Raw genomic sequence first — 19,053 nt, 5'->3', positions numbered from 1 at the left:
CACAGGGCATACCTGAGATCAGCTGCCACCTGCCTGGGGCTTGCTGACTTTGGAGACTTCTAAAGAATGTTCACAGCATGGCCTGAGCTGAAGGAGCCATGGGTGGTGTGTGAATTAGGTTGAGCAGGGTTTTGGGGAGTCACACAGGGTGGGGAGAGAGGTGTTCGTTCACTAGGTTATGGAAGATTTGGATTTGGCACCCACCTGAGCCCACAGGCTCTCTGGGGGAAAGGCTTAACATGGGATCAGTGGTAGCCTTCATCTTGAGTCCACACATTTCAGTTTCTCTGTTATGTCTGTAATGCTTTTGGAGCTGCTGTCACTTCACTGGAGCTTAGAGTGAGTGTGAGTGTGTGAATATTGTGCTTGGGCCCTTTAAGAGGATGCCTGGGTTTCCAGCAGCTTTCCATCTCCCTGGGACAGAGTCTTTGCCAATTTTCATAGCCAGCTGCCATGGGAATTTCTCTTCCCATTACTGGAGCCCTAGTCAAGGTAGCCCAGTGTAGGGCTGGGACCCCTTGCTCCCCAAAGGGGAACTCTGCAGCTGGGATATCCCTCTTGATTCCCAACTGCTACACGTGGGTGTGGGACCAGCCCATCTGGCGTCTCAGACCCCCTCCTGTGGTTCTCAGTGTGGCTTCTTCATATCTTTAGTTATAAGAGTTCCATTCAACTAGTGTTTAGATGGCTCTCCAGGTTAATTGTTCTATAATTTATTTGTAATTTTGATGTGCTTGGGTGGAGGGAAGCAGAGTGATTCCCTACCCCACCATCTTGACTGGAATCTTGAGCATCTTTATATATGTCTGTTGGCCATCTTTATGTCCTCTATGGAGAAATGTGTATTTAGGGCTTCTGCCCATTTTTTATTGGATTGTGGGGTGTTAATTGATATGAGTTCCTTACATATTTTGGATGTTAACCCCTTATCAGTTGTATCATTGGCGAATATCTTCAGTAGGTTGTCTTTTCATTTTGTTGATGGTTTCCTTTGCTCTAGTCCCATTTGTTTATTTCTTCTTTTCCCTTGCCCAAAAAAAACATATTGAAAAAAATATTACTGAGAGCAATGTCAAAAGAGTTTACTGCTGTATGAGTTTTATGGTTTAGAGTGTTACATTTAAGTCTTTAATCCACATTCAGTTTATTTTTGTATGTGATGTAAGAAAGTGATCCAGGTTTATTTTTTGCATGTATTCGTTCAGTTTTCCCACCACCATTTATTGAATAGATTGTCTTTATACCCCTGTATATTCCTATGGAATGGGAACACATTCAAAACCAACTATGGTAGCTGGATAGTAAAACAATATCTTAAAAATTTTAAGGGGAAATTATTATTAATTTATAATTATATACCCAAACAAACTCTCAGTCCAGTGCGATGGTAAAACAATATTTTAAGACTCTCTGGATTTGAAAACTCTTACCTCATGTATTGTATTTTCTTGAAGAAGCTATTAGGAGAATGTTTCACCCAAACAGGTGATGAAAGCAAAGGGAAATGAAGATACCAAATCTCTATAATGGAAGGCTGAGTGTAGGGAAGATACAGGTAGACAACTGTGCAGCAAGCCCAGAGAGCAGCCACCCTGCCTCAGGTTGTCCAGAGAGCTCCGGGGGAGAATTCTTCAGGGAAGAATTCAACTTACAGATTTCTTGATATGGTTGACCTTGCTGAAAGTATTGCTCAGAAGGATTTTGGAAAATAAATAATGTAGCAGGGAAAAACAAACAAAAAAATAATTATTAATTGCAAAAAAAAGCAATTTGTGCACAAAAGGAAATAAAGTTATCGCTATAGGCATTTATGATATAAAACATGTTCCTGAAAAAAATTCATTTTCTGTGGAATTGAGTCTTAAAAATACCAGGGCTAGGAAAAATTACTTATAGCTGAAAAGTGACTTAACATCTCAAATACAAGAAAATGAAAATGGAAAAAGGTTAAACTATAGTAGCTAACAATGCTCTCTTGTGATAAATCTGTGTAGAAACTCAAGGATAGAATTCGGGCTACTTAATTGCTTTTGGACAGGAGGGTGTTTGATTAGAATGGGGCAGGTTGCTGAAGTAACAAAGTATCATTTCTTAACCCAGGTGGTGGTTATGAGGGTGATCAACTTATAAAAATTCATTTAAAATTTTATTTTTATTTAATATTGTTAAATAATATATTTAACATTAAAATTTGTTCTAATGTAATAATAATTTTATTTTTAAAAAGCTGTCAGGATGGTGGTTATCCCAGGAGAGGAAGAGTAACTGTAAGGGGAGCATCTCAGCACTGCCAAGGCACTGGTATTGCTCTACTTCTTGATCTAGGTGCCAGTGCACTAGGATTTTCAGCTCATGGAAATTCATTGGGTTTTTTACACTTATGTATACAGTTGATTCTTGAACAATATAGAGGTTAGGGGTGCTGACCCCTCCCCACATAGTTGAAAATTCACATAAGTCTTTTGACTCCCCCAAAACTTAAACTGCTAATAGCTTACTGTTGACCATAGACCTTACCAATAACATAGTTAATTAACACAAATTTTGTATGTTATATGAATTTTATTTCATATAATACAATAATGTATGTATATATATATAATAAAATACAATATATGCATTGTATTCTTACTGTAAAGTAAACTAGAGAAAAGAAAACATCATTCAGAAAATACATTTACAGTATTTATTGAAAAAAAATTCAGGTATAAGTGGGCCTGTGCATTTCAACCCTGTGTTATTCTGGGTTCAACTGAATTTTTCTGTATATTCATGATGCTTCAATAAAAAGGCTTAGGGAAAAACAAGGGAAGGGGCAGACCAAAGTCTATGTAGCTTTGAAATCAGATGATTAAGAGAAAGCAACAATAAATGTAATAGAAATCCTGGCAGAGTTAAAAGACTTGTTAAATTATAAACAAATAAATAAATATAGGATAAGTAAATAAGTAAGTAAATGTGCACTTTACCTTGAGGGTGAAGGGGAAAATATGAAGGAAGGCAGGAGAATGGCACACTAAGCAATTTCAACAACACGTGAGACCAAATGGTGGTGTGAAGTATATTTATTTTCTCTGTGTCCTGCTGCATCTGCTTTGCATTCAGCTACTTTTACTCAGTGGTGCAAAACTCTGACATGTTAGAAAACACTGTGTGTGAGCCATGCAACTTGTGTTGATGTCATTCTCTTATTTAATTGACTTGATTTGCTATACAGAAACTTGTGTTAACAGAACACACCATTCCGAGCTCTGTCAAGCAATACTGGGATAACAATGTAAACAGTGTATATTGATTTAACCAAAAATGGTGATTTAATTAAAAGGTGTCACATAATTGGGAGTTTGGGAAGTAGAGAGAGAGAAAAATGAAAGAGTACTAACTCATGCTGTAGTCTTATCATATAGTGAATAGATTATAAGTGATACATAAAACATTTTTGTACAAAGAAATTTGTATGTAAGTACCAAAAGGAACCACTAACATGAGTCGAAAGTGCTTGCCTCTGAGGGTGATCAAACCAAGAGGACTGCTGTTTTTTTGTACTGAGTCTTTTAAAACTTTATATCTTTTAATAAAATTTAAGATCATGAAAACTTAACCAAATGAGTGTACAAGTCTTAACCAAGATCCTCAGAAATTTTTATAGTAGTAATCACAAGTATTAATTGATTGTATAGTATTACCAGATACTGGAGTAGGCCCAATACATGTTTTATCTCTCTTTGGTAGTTTCCAAGATTCAGTTTTCCTTCTTAGTGCATATGACCCTTTGGGTTCTTTTTTTTTTTTTTTAAGATTCTATTTGTTTATTTGGAGAGAGGGGAAAGGAAGGAGAAAGAGAGGGAAACATCAATGTGTGGTTGCCCCTCACATGTTCCCAATTGGGAACCTGGCCTGCAACCCAGGCATGTGTCCTCACTGGGAATGGAACCAGCAACCCTTTGGTTCTCAGGCCTGCTTTCAATTCACTGAGCTACACCAGCCAGGGCCCTTTTGGATTCTTGAGATAATTGGACAAAATAGACCTGGGTTGAAAGACTTTTAAACTTTATATGATAGTGTCCACAGTGAACTGGGAGTGAAGCCATTTCCTAGTCCAAGTTGGTCATTTCCATAATAGAAACTTTGACAAAGATTTTATAAACCAAATCATTATCTTTTATGGTATACTGTTTATTATTGTCCATTGGTATTTAACTTTACTATCAGGATCAGGGTTACCTATTTATATGGTAATTTTTTCTCAGAAAAGTTGTTACCCATGAATTTAGAATGAAAGAAGTTTGGATTAATTTTTTTTTCATTTTTGCCTACGGCCACATCCCTGTCATGAACCATGCTGTTAACTCACCACAACATAGTGGGAGGGGATGTTCTAGCTCTGGTTCAAGTACCTCATATTTGATTTACCTTGACTTTGGGTTTTACCTGAAACTTTACTGTCAAAGGGCTTATGTCTCTCAGAAGAATGGGTAAAAAATTATAAGAGCAGTTGGGATTGGTTGGTGAACAGAAGAAAAAAAAAAATATATATATATATATGGCAACCAAGCTTTTTATCGCAAGAGGTAGAAGCAACCCAATATCCATGGACATAAAATGGAATATTATTCAGACTTTTATTAAAAAGGAAGTATAAATCCTGCCATGTGCTACAACATGTGTGGACCTTGAAAGGCACTATGTTAAGTGAAGTAAGGCAGTGACAAAAAGACAAGTGCTATGTGAGTCCACTTATAAGAGTTATTTAAAGTGAAGTGGTCAAATTCATAGAAACCTAAAATGATGGAAAGGTGGTTATTGTGGTTACCAGGGAATGGACTGATGGAGAAAAGGGAAGTAATTTTAAACAGGCAAAGCATTTGTTTTACAGGACGAGAGGTTCTGGATATCTGTTTCATAACAATGCAAATATATTTACTATTCTTGAACTGTACACTTAAAATGGTTAAGGTGGTAAATTTTATATTATGTGGTTTTTGCCATGATTTTTTTTAAAAGTTTAATGTAGGACACAGCTTTATTTACGTAAGTAGAGCCCAAAGATCTATATACCTGTCTAAGGGATAGAGGAAGGTCTGTTCCACTGATGCTCCCTTCTGTCTTTAAATTGCTTAACCAGGCAAGATTTTGCTATTGGCCTCATGAGGAATGAGTGAAGGAACAGGACAACAAGCAAGAGGTATTGCTCAGATGGAGATCTCTCCACATGGAAGTTTGAAGAACAGGAACTACTTCTTCCAAACTTACTATGTGCACACACACAATTCAGAAATCTATGTGTGTGTATAGAGAGAAAAATTTTAAATGATTGTTACTAAAGACCAAATATTGATACTGTTAAAATGGTAAAGCAAGATAATTGAACATTTATTGGCAACAAAAATTTAAATACCAAAGAAAAATGCGTATGATTTCCAAATATAAATAAATAAGTAAATACAGGTAAGCAGAAGTTTAAACTTGTGAATATATTTTTCTATTTAAGTGTAAAAGCATGTTTACCATCGGTTTGGTTCCAGCTGTTAAAGAAGACATTTCAGGGACTGATGGTAGAAGTCTAAATTGGTGTAACTTTTTTGCACAATAGCACAGTAGTGTTTAACGTGCTTATGATGGCTGATTGAGTCATTTCTCTCTTCATAGTCTGTCCTGTGGAAATAATGTAATACACAGTTTTTTGCACAATATGTTCCTTTAATGCTTTATAATCATGAGAAGTAGAAACAGCCTAATATTCACCAATAATATCTTCAGCTATAGCATTTCCATAAAATACAATGTTTAGGATCAAATTTTTAATATTTTAATGAAGTGTACAAGTGTTTGTGAAAGAAAAAAGCTTTATATAAATACATGCTATTTGATAACCATTGGGCTTTGAAGAGATAATATTAGTAAGACAGCCAATATTGTATATACATGATACTTATATTTTGGTATTAAACCACTACACAATTATTTTTAACACAGTTATTTCTCTCAACACTACTATGAATTAGATACTATAATATCTCCATTTTACAAATGAGGGAATTCATATTCTAAGATTAAGTTACTTAACCCAAAGTAACAGAGCTTGTAGTGATGGAACCAAAATCTGTCTGACTCCAAAGCCCATACTGCTTCTAGTACTGGGATTTATGTCTGTCAGGATACTGGTCCCTGGTGTAAATTACATTGTTGGTATTTTTCTTGAAGATGCCAAACTTTTTGTCATTTCTAGTAGGCCCCTTCATAATGCCCAACCAATTTTGGAAACCAACTGGATTTTTGTGTGTGTTGCAGTTTATTTATGTTTGTTTGTTTGTTCGTTCAATAAAACATGATCCCTAGAGTTTTATAGTCACCAAACAGTATAATTTCAAATAATGTTTGAATAGGTTTATTATGTCAGTGGGCCATTACAAAATGCTCATCTAGAATTTAAAAAATTATGGGCAAAATATATTTCCCTGACCAATCTTGAACTTAAAGAGAGGGGTGAAGAGAAAAACCCAGTGGTCTTATGTACATTTGTAAGTAAAAAGACTATTTGTAAATGGTGGATGTGAGCCAGCATCTTAGTAAATTTTTCCTTACAGTAGGAAAGTATCAGGGAAACTCCTGTATTGTTAATCGCTTCCTCTCCTTACCGATCCTGTATTCCTGAGTGTTTTAGTCATGGTATTAGGGCCTTGGCAGATTTTTCATGAGGAAAGAGATTGCAGTAAAATTTAAATTTGGTTGAAGGGAAGAGTTAAGTTGGGAAGACATCAAAGTTCATTATTAATTAATTTAAATGTGATTGATGAACTTACTATGGCATCTTTTTTTTTGCTGCTGTCATTATAAAATTAATATTTGGTCATTAAAGAAAATTCACAAAATACAACAGAGTAGAAGAGGGTAGAGTACCCAATATAAACTCTTACCCACCATTCAGAAACAACTGATATTTTGTAGTATTTTCTGCTTTAAAATAATTTATCCTTTTTCTGATTACTTAGTTATACATATCCTTTGTAGAAAATCAGAAAAATATATAAAAGTTCAATAAGGAAAATAAGAATTACCTGTCCTTCTACTACACAAATTCTTTTCCTAAATTGAGGTGAAATTTACATTACAAAACTAACCATTTTAAAGTGTACAATCAGTGCTGTTTAGTAGTTCTCTTGCAGTGTTGTGTAACCATTGTTTCTCTATTTAGTTTCAAAGCATTTGTATTACCCCAATTTATTTATTTGTACCACTGAGCAGTCACTCCTCACTCCCCCTCCCCAGCCCCTTGCAACCACTAACCTGCTTTCTGTCTGAGACTTTGCCTATTATGGACATTTCGTATAAATGGAATCACACAGTGTGTGACCTTTTGTGTCTGGCTTATTTCCTTAGCATAATGTATTCAAGGTTCATTCATGTATCAGTACTTACTCCTTTTTATAGCTGAAAAATATTGCATTGTATGAATGCATCACATTTTGTTTATCCATTCTTCAGTTGATGGGCACCTGAGTTATTTCAACCTTTTGGGCATTGTGAATAGTGCTGCTGTGAACTAGTACTTGCCTGATACTTGTTTTCACAACTTTTGGGTATATATCTGGGAGTGAGTGCAATTGCAGGGTCATGTGGGAATTCTATGTTTAACTTTTTGAGGAACCACCAAATTATTTTCCACAGCTACGGTGCCATTTTACTCAAAAATGGTGTACAAGAGTCCCAGTGTCTCCACATCCTCACCAACTTCTGTTATTTTCCATTTTTTAATACTATAGCCATGATATCTTTTAAAAATATAATTTATTGTAATACATATTATTTCATTATTTTTTAAAGTTCTCCCTACTTTATCTCTCCTTGATTTTTAAAATTGGTCTGAACTATGATGTGTTTTTTGGGGAAAATTGGTTGAAAGCAGTGATTTTTCAGACTTTTTAATCTCAGGATCCCTTTTATACTTTTCATACTTATGAGGACCCACCCCCAAAATGTTTTATTTATGTGGGTTATATCTTTGGTATATATACTAAGTATTAGAAATTAAACATTGAAATATTATGAAAAATAACTTCTCAAACACACGCATTCAAACTAGTGAAAGGGTGGGGAGTGGCGCTGTTTCCCTTACCACAAATCTCTTTAACTTCTGCCGAAATGGAAGACTTGGATTCCCACATCAGATCCTGCACTTGGTGTATTGCATTATCACCTGTCATCCAGGTGGCCTTTGGGAAACTTCCTTATGAGAGGAGAAGAGTGAAAGAGGCAGATAATGTCTTAGATTTATCCTCAGGGACCTAGGAGATCTGTGCTGGAGATACGTTGTTTATGGTAAAATTAGGAGTGAACTTTCAACCGTTTCTCATGCATTCGTTAGGGAAGTGCGGTATTAAGTTGTTTAGGTCCCCAAACACAAAATATTCAAAGAAAATACTATTTGGGTCAAAGATGAACCTTTTTTTAAGAATCAAAGATGAAAAAAGTTCTCTTTTGTATAATCACTTCATTGATGTTACTATACTCAAGCAAAATGAACATCTTTCTAAGTATCAATGATTTTAAGAAAACATTTCTTTTTGCTCAATTGGTTAATATCCCACCTTATTCCATAAATTACTTGGAGCAGTTCTGAAGATAAGTAGTATAATAGAAGTTTTTAAAAATAAATTTTTAAAAGATTTTATTTATTTATCTTTAGAGGGGAAATGAAGGAGAGGGGGAGAGAAATATCAGTGTATGGTTGCCTCTCATACGTCCCCTGTTGGGAACTGGCCTACAACCCAGGCATGTGCCCTAACTGGGAATCGAACCAGCAACCCTCTGCTTCACAGTCTAGTGCTCAATCCACTGAGCCACACCAGCCAGGGCATATATCTTTTTGACTTAGTGTTCCATTTTCTTCAGATAAATACCCAGAAGTGGATTGCTGGGTGATATAGTAGATTTATTTTTAGTTTTTGGAGCAATCTCCATATTGTTTTCCATATAGCTGCACCAGATTGCAGTCCCACAAACAGTACCACAGAAGATTCCGTTTTCTCCACATCCTTACCAACCCATGTTGTTTGTTCACATTTCGATGTTATTCTGGTATGGGTGGTATCTCACTGTGGTTTTGATTTACATTTTTTTGGTAATTAATGCTGTCGAGCATCTTTTCACATGTTCGTTGGTCATCTGTATGTTTTTGGAGAAAAGTCTTTTCCTATCCTCTTCCTATTTTTTAAAAATATTTTATTTATTTATTTTCAGAGAGAGGGGAAGGGAAGGAGAGAGGGAGAGAAACATCATTGTGTGGTTGCCTCTCATGTGTCCCCCACTAGGAACTGGCCTGCAACCCAGGCATGTCCCCTGACTGGGAATTGAACCACGATCCTTTGCTTCACAGGCCCGCACTCAATCCACTGAACTACACCAGCCAGGGCCTCTTCCTATTTTTTTATTGGACTTTTCTTTGTTTATAGTTATTTGTTATTGTATGAGTTATATTTGTATTTTGGATATCAACCTCTTATCAGATACGGCATTTTTTAAAAAATATATTTTATTAATTATGCCATTACAGTTCTGTTTTCCCCCTTTATTCCCCTCCACCCTGCACACCCCTCCCCACCATTCCCCCCTTTAGTTTATGACCACGTGTCTCAAGTTCTTTAGATTCTATATTTCCCATACTATTCTTGCCCTCCCTTCTATCTATTTTCTACCTACCATCTATGCTACTTATTTTCTGTACCTTCTCCCCCCTTCTCCTTCTCCTCCCACTCCCCTGTTGCTAACCCTCCACGTGATCTTCATTTCTATGGTTCTGCTCCTGATCTAGCTGTCCTCTTAGTTTGCTTTTGTTTTAGGTGTGGTTGTTAATAACTGTGAGTTTGCTGTCCTTTCACTGTTCACCTTTTTATCTTCTTTTTCTTAGATAAGCCCCTTTAACATTTCATATAATAAGGACTTGGTGAGGATGAACTCCCTGAATTTGATCTTATCTGAGAAGCACTTTATGTGTCCTTGCATTCTAAATTAAAGCTTTGCTGGATAGAGCAATCTTGGTTGTAGGTCTTTGGATTTCATGACTTGGAATACTTCTTTCCAGCCCCTTCTTGCCTGTAAGGTCTCTTTTGAGAAATCTGCTGACAGTCTGATGGGGACTCCTTTGTAGGTGACTGTCCCCTTATCTCTTGCTGCTTCTAGAATTCTCTCCTTCATTTTAATCTTGGCTAATGTAATGATGATGTGCCTTGGTGTGTTCCTTCTTGGGTCCAACTTCTTTGGGAATCTCTGAGCTTCCTGGATTTCCTGGAAGTTTATTTCCTTTGCCAGATTGGGGAAATTCTCCTTTATTAATTGTTCAAATAAGTTTTCCACTCATGGCTGTTCCTCTTCCCCTTCTGGCACCCCTATAATTCTGATGTTGGAGCGTTTAAAAATGTCCTGGAGGTTCCTAAGCCTCTCCTCACTTTTTAAAATTCTTGTTTCTTCATCCTTTTCTGTTGGTAATTTTTTTCCTCTTTCTGGTCCACTGCTTTGATCTGAGTCCCAGTTTCCTTTCCATTATTATTGGTTTCCTGTGCATTTCCCATCGTTTCAATTAGTTTAGCCTTCATATGTTCCTCTAATTTGTGACTATAAGCAACCAGTTCTGTGAGCATCCTGATCACCATTGTTTTGAACTGTGCACCTGAAAGTTTGGCTATTTCTTCATTGCTTAGACTTATTGGCTCTGGGGCTCTGAGTTGTTCTTGAGCCATGTTTTGATCTGTTCGTGCCTGTTATGTACAAGGATGTGTTCACCGGGCCGGGGCCACCCAGGTCTCTGGTTTGTGACACTGTATGTGGGGGCAGGTCAGAGAGAAGCCACCCAGGTCACTGGTTTGTAATGCTCTAAGTGGGGGCAGGGTCAGAGGGGGACAATGGTGGTCCCCTCTGCCACTTTCCGCCACTGGGGCCTGCACAGTCTGTCTCACCATTCGTTCCTTCACCAGTTTATCTGCGCTTGAATGTGTGACCGTGGTCAGTCCACCGCCTTGTGCCCTCAGTGGGTCCGCCCGCTGCTACTCCACACCTGGGATCCGCCCACGGCTGCCAGTGTGCCTGGGTTGCACACCTGGGTTGGTTTGGTGGATCTTTCCTGCCTGACCCTGCTCTGCTGCTGGCTCTGCCCCTCTTACCAGTTTGGCTGAAGGGCTCGTTGTTGTCAGACTTCCGTATAGTTCAATTTTCTGTGGTTTGGCTGCGTTTTTGTTGCTAAAACTTTGTTGTTTTTAACTTAGTTGTGCAAGAAGGTGAAGTGCTTCCACCTGTGCCTCCATCTGGCAGAAGTCCCCAGATATGGCATTTGCAAGTTTATTCTTCCCTTCAGTAGGTTGTCTTTTTGTTTTCTTGACATGTCCCTTCATTGTACCAGAAGCTTTTTAGTTTGATAAAGTACCATTTGCTTATTTTTGCTTTTGTTTCCCTTGCTCAAGGGGACATATCTAAAGAGGACCCTTGCTAAAGGGAACATTTATTACCTATGTTCTAGGAGTTTTATGGATTAAGGTTTTATATTTAAATATTTAGTCCATTTTGAGTTTATTGTTTATGGTATAAGCAAGTATTCCAGTTTTGTTTTGGGGGCATGTATTTTTTTATTTTTCCCAACACCACTTGTTGAAGAGACTGACATTTCTCCCTTGTATATTCTTGCCCACTTTGTCGTAGATTAATTGACCATATGATTGAGGGTTTGTTTCCAGGCCCTCTATTCTGTTCCATTGATCCATGTGTCTGTCTAAGTCAGTACCATGCTGTTTTGACTATTACATCTTTGTAGTATGCTTTGAAATCATGGAACATGATACCTCCATCTTTATATTTTTTCCTTTAGATTGTTTTGTTATTGTGGACTTTTGTGATTCCATATAAATTTTTGGATTATTTAGTTCTAGTTCTGAGAAGAATGCCATTGGTATTTTAATAGGGATTGCATTAAGTCTATAAATTGCTTTGGGTAGTATGATCATTTTAGCAATATTAATCCTTTTAATCTATGTGCATGGTATATTCTCCCATTTATTTGTGTTCTCTTCAATTTTCTTTTTCCAGAGGACAACTCTTTCACCTATTTGGTAAATGTATTCCCAGGTATTTTATTCTTTTTGATGCAATTATAAATGGGATTCTTTTCTTATTTCTCCTTCTGATCATTCTTAGTGTGTAGAAACACAGTGGGTTTCTATAGAATAACTTTGTGTTCTGAGACTTTACTGAATTCATTTAGTAATTCTGTTAATTTTTTTATGTATTCTTTGGGGGCTTTTTAATAGAGAGTATCATGGTATCTGCATGTAATGACAGTTTTACTTTCATTCCAAATGGCTGCCTTTTATTTCTTTTTCTTTGATTACTGTGGCTAGGACTTCCCTTACAATAAAAATGGTTAGTATGGACATCTTGTCTTGTTCATGATCTTAGAGGAAAAGCTTTGAGCTTTTCACTACTGAGTTATGATATTGTCATATATAGCCTTTATCATGTTCAGATACATTTCTTTTACCTACTTTGTTGAGAGTTTTTATCATAACTAGATGTTGGACTTTGTGAAGTGTTTTTGTGCGTCTATGGAGGTGATCTTATTATTTTTATCAATGGTTTTGTTGATGAGGTGAATAACATTGTTTTATGGATGTTGAACCACCGTTGTACCTTTGGTATCAACCCCCTTGCCCATAGTATATAATCCTTTTAAGGCATTGTTGAATTCAGTGTTCCAGTATTTTGTGAGAAGTTTTGCCTCTATGGTTATCGAGAATATTGGCCCGTAACTGTCTTTTTTTGTAGTGTCTTTGATTTTGGTATCAGGTAATGCTGACCTTGTAGAATGAGCTGACCTTTTAGAATGAATTTGAAAGCATTTCTTTCTCCTTAATTCTTTGGAATAGTTTGAGAAGGATACATATTATTTTTTTAAAGATTTTATTTATTTATTTTTAGAGAGAGAGGAGGGGAGAAAGAGAGGGAGAGAGTCATCAGTGTGTGGTTGCTACTTGCATTCCCCCTACCGGGGACCTGGCCCAAAACCCAGGCATGTGCTCTGACTGGGAATTGAACCAGTTTACTCTGGTTTACAGGCTGGTGCTCAATTCACTGAGCCACACTGGCCAGGGTGGTATTAGTTTTTTTTAAATGGTACAATTCACCTATGAAGCCATCAGGGCTTTGTTTGTTGCAAGTTTTTTAATTAGTACTAAATTCCATTGCTGGTGGTCTGTTCAGATACTCTGTTTCTTTTAGGTTTAGTCTTAGAAGGTTTTATGTGTCTAGATACTTACCTATTTTTTTCTTCATCACCCTATTTGTTGGCATATAATTGTTTATGGTATTCATTAATGATCCTTTGTATTTCTGTGGTATTGGTTCTAATCTCTCTTCTTTAATATCTTATTTTTATTTATTTGGGCTTTCTTTTTCTTGATGAGTCTTGCAGGAGGTTTGTTGATTGTTTTATCCTTTCAGGGAATCTGCTCTTAGTGTTTTTTGATCTTTTCTATTATTATCATTATTATTATTATTATTATTATTATTTCTCTTAGTCTCTGTTTCATTTATTTCTACTCTGATCTCTATTATTACCTTCTATTTATTTTGGGCTTTGTGCTTTTAAAAATTTCTTTAGGTATAAAGTTGGATTGTTTATTTGGGAATTTTCTTGCTTCTATGGTACGCTTATGTGGCTGTGATCTTTCTTCTTTGAATTGCTTTTGCTGCATCCCATAAATTTTGTAAAGTGGGTTTTTTTCTCTCTCAAAGTAGTTTTTTATTTCTTGTTTGATTTCTTCTTTCATCCATTGGTTGTTTAGTAGTATGTTATTTGATCTGCACTCGTGTTATTTAATCTGCACACGTGTATTTTTCTCTAGTTTTCTTTCTGTAGTTGATTTCTAGTTTCATGCCATTGTAGTCAGAAAATATGCTCGATATAATTTCCATGTTCTTGAGTTTATTTTGGTCTTTTTTGTGACCTAATATGTGATCTGTCCTGAAAGATATTCCATGTGCATTTGAGGAAAATATGTAATCTTTAGTTTGGGATAAAATATTCTATAAATGTCTGTTTAAGTCAGTAGGGTGTAATGTGGCATTAAGGTCATTATTTCCTTAATAATTTTCTGTCTAGATTATCTATCCATTGAGGTAAATGGATTATTAAAGTTCCCATGTATTACTGTTACTTTCTGCCTTTATGTTCATGCTTAAGTGCTCCCATGTTGGGTGTGTACATATTTGTAATTGTTATATCCTATTCTTGGATCAATCCCTTTGTCTTAGTTAATGCCCTCCTTTGTCCCTTGTTACATTCTTTGTCTTAAAGCCTATTTTGTCTGATGAATATTGCCACCCTTTCTTTTCATTTGCATTTGCATGGAATATCTTTTTCCATCCCTTCACTTTCAGTCTGTGTGTTTTTAGATCTAAAGTGAATCTTTCATAGGCAGCATATAGATGGGTCTTGTTTTTTTTTAACCTTTGTGCCACCCTTTTTCTTTTGATTGGAACACCAGTCTGTTTACATTTAAAGTAACTATTGCTAGGTATGTACTTATTGTCATTTTGTTAATTGCTTTTTGGTAGTTTTTGTTTCCTTTTTTCTTCTGATCTCTTCAATTCATTGGCTTTCTCTAGTGTTCTGATCAGGTTCCTCTCTATATTTTTTGCATATTTTTGGTTTGTGGTTACTTTGAGGTTCATATGTATCCATCTATAGCTATAGAAGTCTATTTTAAGTTGATAGGCATTTAAATTCAAATAAATTCTAAAAGCACTACATTTTTAATTTCCCCTTTCTTTGGTTTTGACATCATGTTTAGTATCTTTTTGTTATGTGCATATCCTGACTTTTGTAGCTATAGTTAATTTTGTAACTTTTGTCTTTTAATTTTTAAATTAGCTTTTTCAATGGGTGACTCATTGTGTTTATATTTCCTTCAATTCTGAATGATAACCTTGGGAGATATTCTAGGTTGTAGGTTGCTCTCTTTCAGCACTTTATTTCCTGCTACTTCCTTCTGGCCTATAGAGTTGCTGCTGAGAAATCAGCTAATAGCCTTATGGGATTACCCTCGTATGTGACTTGGTTTTTCACTCTTGCTGCCTTCAAGATTGACTCTTTATCCTTAACTTTTGTCACTTTAATTACAGTGTGTGTTGGTGTGGTCCTCTTTGAATTCATCTTGTTGGAATTTTCTGTGCTTCCTGGATTTCTGTTTCCTTCCTCAGATTATAAGTTTTTCAGCCATTATTTCTTCAAATATACTTTTTGTCCCTTTCTCTGTCTCTTCTTCTTCTGGAATTCCTGTAATGCAAACATTAGAGTGCTTGATATATGTTATCATAGAGGTCTCTTATACTCCTCATTTTTTAATTTTGTTTTTGCATTTTGCTGTTGTGATTTGGTGATTTTTATAATACTATTCTGTCTTTCAGGTCACTAATCCATTCTTTTGTATTGACTATATTGCTGTTGATTCCTTCTAATGTATTCATTTTGTAACTGTATTCTTCCTCTCCTATTGTTTTTTTCTTACATTTTCTAATGTGTTGAAGTGCTGTCCGAGTTCATCTCTTCAAGTTTGTTGGGCATCCTGATGATTGTTTCAATTCCATGTCAGGCAAATTACTTCCATTTCATTAATTTTTTAATGTTTTTCCCTGTTTATTTGGGGCATATTCTCTGTCTCCCCATTTTGTTTGACTCTTTGCATTTATTCCTGTTAATTAGCTGAAAATAAGTATCTTCCCAGCCATGACTAACATGGCTCAGTTGGGTGGGTGGTGTTCCCTGTAAATCAAAGGTTGAGGGTTCAATTCCCAGTCAGGGTACATGCCTGGGTTGTGGGATCAGTCCCTGTCAGGGTATATATGTGAGGTAGTTAGTGGATGTTTCTTTCCCTCTCTTCCCCACTTTCCCGTCTCTCTAAAAATAAATAAAATCTTCAAAAGATCTCTCTCCCAATCATGAAAAAGTAGCCTCTGTGTAGACTGTGTACCAGACGGTTTTGGCAGGCAGGTTGTAGCAGGTGGGTATGTGTGACGCCTCCTATACTGCCTGCCCAGGAGTGGATTTAGGGTGCTGCTTGTTTTGTCTGTGGCCCAACAGGGTCTGGGTGGGGCTGCTCTGAGTGAGTGTGTCACGAAGCCCTACTAGCTTCGTACTTTCTCTGGATGGAGCAGCTCTGTGTGTGTGCACCAATACGCTTTGCTAGTTTGGCACCTTTTCTGGTCAGGGGCAGTCTCATATCATGCAGCAATGCACCACTCACTCTGCACAGAGCAGCCCTGTGTGCAGTACTGTAATGCTTTGCTAGATCCACGCTTACCCGCAGTGGAGTAGCCCTATACACACCTGAAGCAGTGACCCACTGTCTCTGCAGTTTTTTGGAATGGGCAGCCCTGCCAGGGGGCACCAAAGCATTTTGCTAGCTCCACATTCTCTCAAACATCCTGCCATAGATGCTAGACCAATCTCTTGGTGGAGGAGGGGTCCTTGTACACACACTGTGTTGCCCTTTTGTTCCTGCTGGAGCTAGCTCTGGGAGAGTTGCTTAGGTACACACTACAGCAGGCCCGAAGGTTGGCCAGACAACCTGGATAGAGTTCCGCCTGCTCTCCAAGTGCAGAGGAAACATAAACAGTAGCGCCCATCGATTCCTCTGGTCCTGGAGTTTCCTCAAGTTTCTGGAGAGCTTTTGGGGTTCTCCAACCTTCTCTATGTGGTCTCTATTGTTTCTTGTGCAGAAGCTATTCAGTTGGCTTTTAGTTGTCTCTCAGGAGTAATTGCTGTAAATGTAGTTGTACATTGGGTGCGTTCTTTGGAGGGGGCAAGCTTAGCATCCTCCTACACCACCATCTTGGACTTGCCTCTCTGTCTGCTTAACTTTGAATGAACAAATGAGACAACTTACATCAATGGCTTTCAACTGGGGGTGATTCTGCCCCCAGAGGACATTTGGCAATGGTTGAAGACAGTTTTGGTTGTCACAACTGGCAGGGTACTAGTAGTATATAGTGAACAGGAACTGAGGATACTGTACTGCTAAACACCCTGCGATGCACTGAACTGCCCCCTACACAAAGAATTAGCCCAAAATGTCAGTGGTACCACTACTAAGAGACTCTAGCTGAAATTGAGAGAGCCCTTCCTCTGCAAATACTAATGCCATCAGAAAAAGAATATTTTATCCTGCCTTTTGGAAAAGACTATATAGACATTAGCAGTTTAGAGATTTGGATGGGTATATTGGCATAACATTCTCAGATAATTTTACATTTTTCAAAATAGGAAAATTCAAATATAGGGTTACTGGTTTTCCTTATTTTACAGATGGGGTCGAGGATTTGGTCTTTTGGGTTCCATTTTTGGAAAGGATGGTGTATTAAACCAGCCAAACAGTGTCTTTGGACTTATATTTTATATACTACAGTTATTACTTGGTAAGTATTATACAGCAATACAAAAATAAGTTTTTTTGTTACATTCCATTTAGTACTTTATCTTTGCTCTGAAGTGTGTCTTTAAATAAAAACATGTGAATGACAGAAGCACTAGTTTTTGCATTGTAAAACTGGGTTCACTACAGTTCTGATGCTCATGCTGAACTTGGTATCTGTTGGTGTTTAATCAGGGATAGTGGCATCCCATATCTATAAACCAGTACCATTCAGGGAAATTATTACTCCAGTCTTCTCTAGAAACCTTTTTCCTTACTATTTTATACACTCTTTAGCTATTTTAAAATACATGCCTTGGGAAAACATTAATGGTTAATGATATTCATAATTCTATCACCTTTACATATGCATTATTAGCATTGTCTTCTGTTTTTTTCACTTATTTTTACACAAAATCTTGTGTTGTCTATCTTCCTAAGTGTTTTGTTATTGCTGATGTCAGGTCTCAAAAATTTTTATGTCTAAATAACACAGTGATCAACTTTGTTTAAAAGTCCCTTGACACATAGAGCCTTTCCTCTTTGAATTATTTCTGCAGAGTAAATTTCCAAACATGGCATGAATAAGTCAAAACACAGGGTCTTAAATGGAGGTGCCAGTGAACTGCTTTCCCCTCAGTTGTCGGGTTTCTCCAAAGCTTCATCCATCTTCCTTTTTAAAAACTGTCTTCTGTGAAATGCCTCATTTAATGTTATATATTAGTAGCTATTCTTCTTATTTTACTATATTTTAATTTCCTTTTATTGCCAATTTAGTTATTGGGATTCTGATTATAGTCCATTTTCATATTTGTTAACAAATATTTAACCTATGCTTTATTATTTTTTGTTAGTTTTGTGAATTTTGATTGTACTAAAGTTTTTATACTTTTAAGGTTAAATTCATTCCTTTTCGCCCTTGCATATTGTTGTTATTTCATCCTGTTATCCGCCAGATCTTTTGTGCTCTCCTAACTGAAATGGATTTGTTGGGAGGCAAATTGTGAATCTAAATTTTTCTCAATAGTCCTATCAAGTTTGTTCCATCCTGTACTTGCATATCCTGTAGAAATACAAAGATGTACACGAGGATATTCATAGCAGTACAGTTTAAAATAGCAAAACATTGAAAGTAGCTCCACAAAACCTATTGGTTGAACAAATTAGGTTACGTCCACACTAGAAAACAGTGTAGCCGTTAAAGAAAAAGTTGGTCTCATGTGGATCCTGAAGAGAGCAAAGCATAGTTTAGAGGAAAAAAGCAAATTGTGGTATAGTTGGTACAGGATAACTGTACGTTTATACATAGGCATGTGAATGCACAAGAAAAGGTCTAGTGGTTGGGGACCAGGGTTGACTTTCACTTTTTATTCCATTTATTTGTATTTGTTTTGTTTGAATTTCTAAAGATGCATGTAAAGTATATACCCAAATTAAAGTAGTCTAAGAAATGCTTTGGGCTATGTTAATTTTTGGAGATAGAGGTGGAATAAATTTCTATTTATACTTAATATCATTATGTATAGATATTTTAAATCATATGTATTGTATGTATTTTTTCTGTTCACATTTTATGCATTTTTAATGTCAGTATCTTTAC

At 36.5% G+C, this 19,053-nt stretch overlaps 1 protein-coding gene across 1 annotated transcript in view; it reads left to right on the top strand.

Moving 5' to 3' along the window:
• Positions 1-19,053, top strand: part of VKORC1L1 (vitamin K epoxide reductase complex subunit 1 like 1) — a 78,290-nt gene that overhangs the window by 53,520 nt on the left and 5,717 nt on the right. Inside the window, exon 2 of the mRNA XM_037153096.2 lies at positions 17,348-17,457. Coding sequence (XP_037008991.1) covers positions 17,348-17,457 — 110 coding nt within the window. The remainder of the gene's footprint in view (positions 1-17,347; positions 17,458-19,053) is intronic.

This window comes from Artibeus jamaicensis, unplaced genomic scaffold, assembly GCF_021234435.1.
Source record: "Artibeus jamaicensis isolate MK-2021 breed Jamaican fruit bat unplaced genomic scaffold, CSHL_Jam_final contig_729, whole genome shotgun sequence".
Taxonomy (NCBI): Eukaryota; Metazoa; Chordata; class Mammalia; order Chiroptera; family Phyllostomidae; genus Artibeus; species Artibeus jamaicensis.
This window is presented reverse-complemented; position numbering and strand designations above follow the sequence as displayed.